Below are 10,747 nucleotides of genomic sequence, written 5' to 3' on the forward strand. Positions count from 1 at the left end.
GCACATCGAAAAATAAAAAAGTTACAGGACTTTGAATGCAGCAATTTAGAATAGAAAAAAGATTTCCAAAAAAAAGGTTTTTATTGCAGAAAAGTGGGAAAACGTAAAAAAAAAAGTAAGAATTTTGGTATCGTTGTAACCGTACCGACCCGCAGAAAACATTTAGTGTCTCATTTATGCTGCATGATTAACGCTGTAAAAAAAAAATAAAAAAATCTATGGCAGAATTGATGTGTTTTCTCTCCCTGTTATCATAAAAAAAAATAAAAAAAGTTTTACGATATAGCCTATGTACCCAAAAGTGGCACCGATAAAAACTACAGTTCGCCACGCAAAAAACAAGCCCTTATACGGACGCGCCGACGGAAAAATAAAAAAGTTATGACTTTTGATAAACGGAGAAGAAAATCCGCCAAAAATTGTTGCGTCCTTAAGCCCAAAAAAGGCCATGTCATTAAGGGGTTAAAGATTGGAGGTTTACTAAAGTGCATTTCTCTTTATGAGAGCTGGCCAGAATAGGCTTCCTGCACACAAACCTTGTATAGCACTAAAGGGATTGTCCGCGTTAAGGAAGCCCTTGTCACCGGGCCCCCCCATGTATTAAAATATCAAATCAGTAGTGACTTCACTCTACCTTCTCCCTCGCTGGCGGCACCGGTCTCTATGTGATGTCCCTTTACAGGCTGCAGTCAAACTAAGCCTGTCTACAAACAAGTTGCAGCAGCCAATGACAACGCTCAGGGATCATGGCTGAGTGCTGTCATTGGCTACTAAAGCAGAATTATGGGATGTCACTGCAGCCTGTAAACAAAGACAGAGGAGATCGGAGCCGGTAGTAAAAGACGAGCGGGGAGAAAAGAGTGAGTAACTGCTGATTTGTTATTACAGCGCATGGGCTTCCTTAACTCAGACAATCCCTTTAATGGTTCATTGGTTTCATAATGCACTATGTGCGCCGCTAATGTCTGACCCTTCATACAAGTCTTTGTAACAATGATTAGGAATTGAATTTGCAGTAATGCTAATATTCAATAGGTGGCACTGCAGAGGTTTTGTTCAATCTTCCATATTTGCATATATTTCCTGGAGAAGCATGAATAGTCTTATAAGTCTCGTCACTCACCTTCTAGGTGCTCTCCTTAAGGAGTGACAATACCCCTGACCTACATCATAGGCCTCTCACTAGCCAATCCAGAATCCTACACTGATGAGGGGCAAACACCCTGGAAAAGCTGTCTGTGTATGATCTTCCGGCTTGGTTTTCAATTCCCAATCATTGTTGCATAGACCTGTATAAAGGGTCAGACGTTGATTTTCAGGAATGCTGCCATCCAATAGGTGGCGCTGCAGAGGTATTGTTCCATCTTCCTTATTTGCACCATAGGGTACTAACATGAAAGACTATCTTCTCCCCTAGAATCAATGCATCTGGTACAGAATAATTCCATATTGTGAGGCATTTTTTATTTTCATTGATCCGACATGAATAGTTGAGAAGAGACCTTAAGATGTCTTAGTAACTGGAGGTTCAGTATGGGCCCAGGGCTATATCTGAGACTGGTACTTTGGGGAAGTTACAACTAGGAGGCTGGATTGCAAGTTATTCTGACACTTTATGACCTGCAGCTTCTTGAAGTGCCCATAATGTGGTTGTAAAAAATATTTTTATATTAATGGTAAATGAAATACAATCTGGATGACAACTAATCAACTTTTTTGCAGGTTTATCATAATTTCTTTTGTTGTTTTTCAGTTTCCGCTTCCAAATGTGGTTTTATATGCCACACATCAGGAGAACAAACGGCTGTTTGGGTTCGTGCTTCGAACAGCCGGCGGGCGGACAGAGGGGAGACCGGTCTCTGTGTGCTATATCTTTGAGTCCAACAATGAAGGGGAGAAGGTAAATCTTGTGTATGGTGATGTCTGTAAATGTTCCGTGCCACATAGGTTTGAATAGATCTCCTTTTCCCACACTGGAGGTTTTGATAGTCACTGGAATATTCCCGAAATACACTGCTGGTTTTGTTACCCTCAGTACTGTAAGGGATGTGATCATGTAGTGCTGTATGCCAGAAAGGTCAACATGTGACATTGAGTTCTGGATGGGTCATACCTTTCTATAAGGTGAGAATTGAGGGAGATCGAAATGTTCTGGCTCATCAATCTCCATGATAGTGCTGAATTGGCGACCCACCAACAGGAAGTGTTGGCATGTTACACCGGATTAGAGATGTAGTCATTAGACTTGTCAGCATGCTATTAAAGGGGTTGTGCCAATATTGACTTTTATAACAAGTCTGATTAGTGGGGGTTTTGCCGCTAAGACCCCTATCAGTTCTGCACCACCTGCAGTGAAGAGGGGGTTGAATGGAGCTGCACAGTGCTGCTGTATTCATCTTCAGTAGGCCTGCGGGAGATAGCTGAGTGCTTATACTTCGCTATTTTTGTCAACCCCATTGAAATGAATGGAGCTGCACCGGGCACATGACCCACCGCGCCATTTAATCTCCATATGACTGAGGGTTGATGCAGCGAGGATACAGTGAGGAGGAGAGGGGGACACGGGCCCTCCATTCTTGGAATTGGTGTGGGTCTCAACAATGGGAACCTCACAAATCAGTATTTTATCACCTATCTTGGCCAAACCCCTTTCAAATTGTGACTATTTTATGTTACTCAGGCTGTTCTGCACATAAGGTGGCCAATACACCTTAGATAGCTGCTGGCCAAACACTCATTCAGCTGGCAGACGTTCCTCTTGAATCCCCCCCCCATACACTTGCATGCTCGGGTTAGAAGGCCATTCATGAGCTCTTAACGGCAGAGTGAAATAAGCAACTGCCAGACACATCCGATAGCAGCTTATCTCCTATGAGAACCAAAGATTGGGGACGGGGATGTCGATTTCCACATGCTTGATCTGTCTTTTCCCCAGCATCATCTGTTGAGAGAGAGTAGGGACACCCCATACAGAAATAGGCAGCTTTGGCCAATTTTGGTTTTCTGTGTTTGACCACTTTTAGACCTTTTGTGGGATTAATACAGGTGTGTTCTAAATACATCACGGCCCTAATATTCTTGATGTCTCCACAGATTTGTGACTCCGTTGGCCTAGCCAAACAGATCGCCCTTCATGCCGAGCTAGTAAGTGTAAAACAGTTCATTGCAATATTTGTATATAGTTTCTTTACAGATTTTACACAATTTTATTGTTATGTCTTCAAGGACCGAAGAGCTTCTGAAAAGCAAAAAGAAATTGAGAAAGTAAAGGAAAAACAAGAGAAAGAAATCAGTAAACAAAAACAGATAGAAAAGGTAACTGAGAAGTGTTGGCGCCTTCATGTAAGAAGTCCAGTGTGTAAGTGTCATAGTTGGGGTATCCAGAAATAGAGACATTTTTTTTTTTTTTGCCCCTCTAGAAGTAGCGCCACCCTTGTCCATGGACTTTGTGTGGTATTGCAACTCGGCCTCATTCACTCGAAAGGAGAATGAGCCACAATACCAAATCCAGCCTGTCATTGCACACTGTTATATACATATACAGGAGAGAACTCCGATGACCCACCTCTCTTCTGCATAGTGTTAGAAACATATGTCTACACTCGCCCAACATGGGAGCTATGCAGGGAAATCTCAATGTCGGTCAGACACTGGATTGGAAAGGGTTAGGGCACAGGATTCATCTGATCTCATAAGAAGTCATTGAAGAATCCATAATGGTCCCCAAAGTGTGAAAAACTAAAATTTCAATTTCTTGTTTAAGGACTTGGAAGAACAGAGTCGGTTGATAGCAGCTTCCAACAGACCCAACCAGACGGGCACAGAAGGACATTTTGTCGTTCTTGGCACTAACCAGTCAGAGGAGGGTGACCAAAGCGACGATGGAAAAAAGAAGAGTGAATCGGAGGCGTGAGATTGGACACAAGCAGAGACTTGTCAGCATAATGATCCTGCTCCCTTGTGTGGCACAAGAAGCCTGTGAGATGGGAGTAACCAGAGCTCTTTTCTAATTACGATGAAAGCCTTTTAGTTAATATATGCAGCAGTGCATTACTCTCACCTTTGACACGGCCATGGTTCATGGACCGGTGATGTCGCACGAGAGGAATCTGATTTTTTTTTTCTTTGTAAGAAGTCCTAAGAAACGGACGGGAGATTTGGGGTTTCAGTGATTTTGGTGTTTCTCATATTTGAAAGTTCTGCTTTTCTACTCCTTTGCTGTTGGTCGGTGTTTCTTGTTGGTTTATTGAATAGGTTATCATGTCTTTAAACGGGGTTTTCCAAGACTTGATGGTCTGTCCTAACTAAAGAAAAGCCATCAGTGTCTAAGTCTTGATAGTCCCCTTTAAGTAATGCAAACTTACTGCATTTCTGAAAAAAAAAACTTTAATTCTACCAAGACAGAGTTGTATACTATTGTGAATATGTATGTGAACATACTAATGACTTACACTAGTCAGGCCATAAATGCATCAACTGCAAATGGGACTTATGATGTCTTTCATGTATTTCACACTGGGGAAGACGTATCAAAATTAGTACAAGGCAAAAGAGGAGCAGGTGCCTAGAATTACTTTTACTTCGCACCAGTTCTGATAAATCTCTCTAGGAAATGTCGACAAAAAAATTTACATAAAGAGCATTTTTACCTTCAAAACACAATTATTACTTCTTGCATCTTCTGCTTTTGCTCTGTGTTTTGGGGAAAGCTGGATAATAACCAGTGTGGCTGCTTGTTTGCCTCTTATTAATGTGGTTTCCCAGACTTCTTCAAGAGGTTGTACCAGAAATTCAAGTTATCCCCATCCACAGGGAGACCCCTGCCGATCTCAAGAATGGGATTCCCGTGTCCCGCTCTCCTGTCACTGCAGGGGTTGGTTCTTCCCCTGCAGTGACGTTGCTCAATGGAGCTCTGCCCGTACATGTCTGGTGAGCACTCCATTCATTTCAATGGGGCTGATGGAAATACCTAAGTGGGTGCCAATCGGGTATCTCAGTAGTCCCATTGAAAGTGAATGGAGCACTGGTGCGCTTCATTCAGTCTCTTCCTCACTACAGGGGGCGCAGTAACCTTGCAGTGAGTAGAATAGGGGATACTAGACTCCCATACTCGAGATTGGTTGTGGTCTCAGACACCAATCAGCAGGTTATCCCCTCTTGTGTGGATAGGAGGGGATAACCTGAAATCATGGTACAACCCCTTTAACGGGCATGTGGGAGCAGTAACGGTGACCGCTTCCGCATTTCTAGAAATCATGAAGAGATCAAAATGATGTAACTGATTTGCACTGATTTTATTAACTGTTGCTATAGATGATGTTCTGAAGAAGTAGTCTTCCAGCTTATGGCTTCCCAGCTGTTGCAAAACTACTATTCCCAGCTATTGCACCATACTGGGATACTTACCCCTCTGCCACTGCTGCTGGGATCCAGGACTGCAGTCTCACTGTGGTCCCAGAGTTTGTTGTGGAAGTCAGGTGACCGCTGCAGCATCACCGCTCCTTCTTTTGGCATTGGCACATACAATGCCAGGAGCTTGGCAATGTGATGCTTTAGCGGTCATATGACTTCCAGTGCCGGTTACTGTCACAACAAACAACGGGACCCCAGCGGGACTGTAGTCCTGGATCCTGGCAGCAGCTAGCTAAGTGTAGCTCTATTATTTTACTACAAACCGCTCTATTAAATGGATGATCTGGGGTAAGCTGACAACCCCTTTAATTTTGCAACACCTGGAAAGTTACAAGTCATGGCCCTCTGTTTTACAGGGACATTAAAGCAACCCTCTGGGTTTAGGGCAAAATTCTGTCCCAGGACAAAAGGGGCAGGGGGTGAACTGCCTGTAGTTGTTGTTCTCTGCCCCGCTTCTGATCTACCAGTTTCGGGTCTGGTTTTTGGTCATCCAAGATGACTGCAGCAATTTTCTAACTATCTTATACAGTGTGTACTGCTCTGATTGGCCAGTGCTGATCACATGATCAGAGAGCAGGTATAGTGCATTGGTAGTCTAACCCTGCCAATGCATTGTGGGGATTAGGTAGTTTGAAGACAGCGTCAGCCATCTTGAATGGTTAAAAACAAGTGCAAGAGCTGGTGGATAGGAGGGACGGAAGAGAACCAAAGAACAACTGCAGCTAATACACCTCCACTCCGCTCCGGTTCCAGGACAGAATTTTATCTTAAACCTGGAGGGTCGCTTTAAGCCTACTAATATTTGCAGTGCACTTGAATACAGTCTATAGTTCTCTGTAAGCAGCAATTGGGATGAGGATTAATTTTTAGTATTCCATAATAGGACTACTGTCAAAAAGTCTTGAAAATAAGCACCTTGTGTTCGTGATCACTATTTCATCTCCAGATTGCAGAACCTGTAGAGAGACGTCTTGTGTGTGACTATCGGCAGCTCTCTTGGTTTTTGTAAGCCTTGTTCTTTTACATTTTATGTCCCTTTCTATTAAAGGGGTTGTCTCAAGGGAACCTTTTTTTTTTTTTTTGTAGTTTATCTGACCCATCAATCAAGCAGATTATAAACGTAGGTTGGGTAGAGGGGTCTGTCTTAAGGGACCCCCAATGTTGTCAAGAGCAAGAGTCTACAAATGCTCATTCTTGGCTGGAGGGCAGGACAACCCTACACCTTCATAGTGGTGGGTGGGAGCATCAAAAATCGCCGGAGGTGCCTGAACACCATGTGCTATGTATGCTAATGTCTGACGCTGCTGGCAGTCTTTGGCGCTCAGAGGTGTTACACGAGTTTAGTTTCACTTACAGTCACTGGTTCCCTCCTATAAGCTCTTGTCTACAGTATCGGAAGGACGGCGACTTCTGCATCCCAGCTCTGGACAGTCTTACATCATACAAACCTCTGTCCCCGGAGTGTATTTTACATAAATGGACTTTAATTCTGTTCATCAGGAGCCAATTTCCAATTACGACTTGCATCGTATGGATGATGAACCTATATGATTTCATTTCGTTGTGAATGTAACCTTTTGCACTAATCTTTGTAAATAGTTTAATAACTCCTTTTTAAAAGGGGGTTTTCCATGAATAGAAAAAAGTGGTTAGTTTATTTTTCCAGAAACAGCGCCACTCATGTCCTTAGGCGGTGTTTGGTATTACATGTCAGTCCTATTCATTTGAGCTGCGATACCAGGTATAGTCCGGGGCGCTGTTTTTAGGAGGAAAGAAGACTTTTTTTTTCTAATACTGGACATGTCAAGTTTTGATAAGGGAATTTTTTGAGTTGGGAGATTAGTTGTTTGTCGGAAGGATATTTTCGGAACAGTTGGTATCGGTGGTCATTTGCTTCATGTAGGATATCTTTGATGGTAAAGCTTATTGGTTTATAATACATGTAAATTGATCATAGTAATCATCCACTGCATTTGGGCATGACTATATACCACTGCTGAGGTGTCAGATGTATTTAAAGGGTTTGCTAATTTTGAACCGTTCAAAAATAGTTGCTTGGCTTAATTTACCTGTTAAAGTGACCCTAACACCTTGTCCTATCTGTGGGCAGCATGTTGTAGAGCAGGAGGAGATGAGCAGATTGATATATATATTGAGTATAACTATTGATTTACATCCCTGTTCACTGGACTTGGGAGTCCAGTGGGCGGGGTTACTGAGTGATTGGCGGTCATAACTATTAACCCAAAGGTCTTTTTATCCAAAAATGCTCTTGTATAATGATAAAGAAATGAAATGTTCCTCTAAACCAGTGGTCTCCAACCTGTTCCTCTCCAGTTCTTGCAGAGTCTGTGGATGTCAGGACATGCTGGGAGTTGTAGTTTTGCTACAGCTTAGAGACAACTGCTGTACACTATACACATCCATGTCATGTTGCAGCTTGCTGGCCATACACGGCTAGATACTGTCCCACTATATGATACAATTAGGTGTTCAGATGCAATGCAGTCAGACAAAATCCCGTTCTACAAATCAGCCTGGTTCTGCAGTTAGACGATGAGCTCATCAATGGCCTTATAAAGGCAGTTGGCCATCATCACCCAATCATGAGGAATAGTCTTTCAGGGCTTGCTGGTTGTTGTAGTTGTGCAACAGCTTGGAGATCACTACTCTAGGTTGAAGGTACTGGTGGAGTACTATCTGTTTGCGCTCTGGTGTAACGTAGGGGAAGATGTATCAAAAGTGATGCAAAGGAAAAGTGGAGTAGTTACCCATGACAGCCAATCAGATACCACCTTTCATTTTTTAGAGGCCCTTTGGAAAATATAGTTTGTACATAAGAGAAGAAAATTGTGGGGCACCCCTTTAAGGTAGTTGGGCCATAAGTGTGTGGTGAACCTGTGGGTGGAGAGCCAAAGTAATATTAGAAGGTGCTGCTAGCCCAGAGCTTCACCTCCCCAGGGGTATGGGTGGGATATAAGCTGAAATAAACAAAACAAAGAATATTGGGGTTACGATAAGCGGAATCTGAAATCATACCCGACTTCTCTTTCATTGAAAGTGATGCCAGCACAATAGATGTGCACACGTCGGAGCTAGTTACACTGTCACAGCCGTGCACCTCTAGCACCGAGGAAGAGGCTTGTTGCCTCGAAACGTGTCTTTTGTGCTGGCATCACTTTCAATAACTCTGTATATATAACCGATGCCTGCGCCGTAATCCCAGTATATTTCTCTTTGGGGAATCTCTGCTTTGAAAAATAAAATCGGCTACCAAGAAGAACTGCTCCACTTTTCTTACCACCAGTTTTGGTACATCTCAGGTTGCATTCACACGGGCGAGTGCAATATTGGCCACTGACCATTTTCCATGCTATTTTCATGTGTGTCTTTATCGCATGTTTTTCTCTGCTCCTCCTTGTTTTTTCATGTGGTCCCATAGTAACCTGCTTTAAAAACGCATTGCACTCGCATGCAAGTCGCCAGGTTTGTGATTGAGATGCTTTTTTTTTTTTGAACACTCCCATAAAAAATATTGGGCGATTCTTGAAGAAGAATTGCACAAAAATACAACATGCAGCAATTTTTCTAACTCCGACTTTCGGTCCAAAAAAAAATCACTTGTGTGCGTTAACCCATTGAAATAAATGGGTTATTTTCTCGTGTGAGTTCGGTCCATCTTGCAATCAGACGGAACTCTCCCGGTGAAGTTGCCTGTGTGAATACACTCTTACTCATAGACTTTACTTTAATCGTGACTTAATGCTGATTTTTTTTTTTCCTGTGTTTTAACATAATGTTTATGGTCCGTGCCACAAATTGTCCGTTTATGTTGACACTTATAATTTATAATATAAGAAACATACTGTGTAGATATGATTAATTAAACATGATTTACTGGAAAAACTGCAATGTTGGTATTTTAGGGAGTTTTTTTTCCTTTAGCAGTATATACAGGCAAGCCTTACTATCGCTCTTACAGTGTCGGGAGGAAGTTTGTTGGTTGACCTCTCTATTGATTACGTCAATTCCTATCAGTCCTTAGCAATGAGGCACAAGGCACTTTCTGCCTCAGTGCTTGCAGTATACTTCGAATAGCAATATTTCCAATCCTATCTACATTGGACCATAGTTTATAATTCATCTGTTCTTCCATGCAGTGAATCGCAGGAGTCCGGCAGTCCTTTACAGATCCACTTCAAAATCACCACTATGGACAATTCTAGACATTTCTGTCCTCCACGCCGAGAGTACGACCATGCCTTGTGATCGAAGTGGTTGGGATTTGTATATAACACTAATAGTTGGGAAGTTTTAAGACTCTGTCATACCTTTTTGGAAGTGCTGTGTATGTATCTGTTATATGTGGTAATGGCGCAAGAAAGCATTTTACTAAACCGACTGTGTGCATTTATTTGGTGTGCCCTTGGTTTGTCGGGACTACAATGTCCTAGTATGTTGCAGCCACATTGCTTCTCATTATTTGCAGTGGGTTATGACACAGAAGTATAACGGGTTATGGCGTTACTAGGCAGGGCTGTGGAGTTGGTAAGCCAAACCTACGACTGCTCAATATTCCTAGACTCCGACTCCTTGATATATGGCTGATGACTTTTAAGTGATAAAATTGTAAATATGCGATACACTATGCAGAGTTTGTTGTATATTTCTTTTCAGAAGAACTTGGGAAAGTTTTTTTGAAATGTCCTGTAAATATTTTCATTAAATAGAAGAGATATTTATCGGACATTTCCAAACTTTCCGATATTCCTATTTAGGGAAAAATGCAACAAATTCTGCATTGAATTAATTATATCATATATATATATATATATATATATATATAAGCTAAAGTAGTTACAGTTCTACCGACTCCACCAAAATGGGACCCTGACTCCACAGCCCTGTTACTAAGTGATAACAAGATGGCGACAACTCCAGAATATAATGAGCTGCAAAGTCATCACTTAGATTTTGGTCTAGAAGCTGCAGCACATTTCTCCTACAGTCTTGCTCTACATGGCGTCCATTCACAAGCCATCAAGAGCAAGATGCTGTTATTGGGGGTTCTTGTGGTAAACCTCCCTCTATGACATCCGTATACCCTACTAGGACGTATGAACAGGGGTTAAGAACAGCCCTTTAACTGAGCATGTGATATAGAGCAAAACTACAACATCTTGGTTTATTGCAGTCTGACCGTGTTACCTTTGAACCAGGTTGGGGGGGGGGGTGCCCTATTTTGAAGTTGCTTTTGGACCTGGGTGCATATTTCCTAGTTGAAATGCATTGAATAAACATATTTCGGCATCATTTCCAATCTGTCACCAGTCTT

General features: G+C 42.2%; 1 protein-coding gene across 1 annotated transcript in view; it reads left to right on the forward strand.

Moving 5' to 3' along the window:
• Nucleotides 1–10,727, forward strand: part of APPL1 (adaptor protein, phosphotyrosine interacting with PH domain and leucine zipper 1) — a 54,863-nt gene extending 44,136 nt beyond the window's left edge. The window contains exons 19-22 of the mRNA XM_066596560.1: nt 1,754–1,900; nt 3,094–3,144; nt 3,226–3,315; nt 3,764–10,727. Of these exons, the coding sequence (XP_066452657.1) occupies nt 1,754–1,900; nt 3,094–3,144; nt 3,226–3,315; nt 3,764–3,913 (438 nt within the window). The 3' untranslated portion in view covers nt 3,914–10,727. The remainder of the gene's footprint in view (nt 1–1,753; nt 1,901–3,093; nt 3,145–3,225; nt 3,316–3,763) is intronic.
• The last annotated feature ends 20 nt before the right edge of the window (nt 10,728–10,747 follow it).

Source organism: Eleutherodactylus coqui, chromosome 3 (genome assembly GCF_035609145.1).
Source record: "Eleutherodactylus coqui strain aEleCoq1 chromosome 3, aEleCoq1.hap1, whole genome shotgun sequence".
In the NCBI taxonomy this organism is placed as follows: Eukaryota; Metazoa; Chordata; class Amphibia; order Anura; family Eleutherodactylidae; genus Eleutherodactylus; species Eleutherodactylus coqui.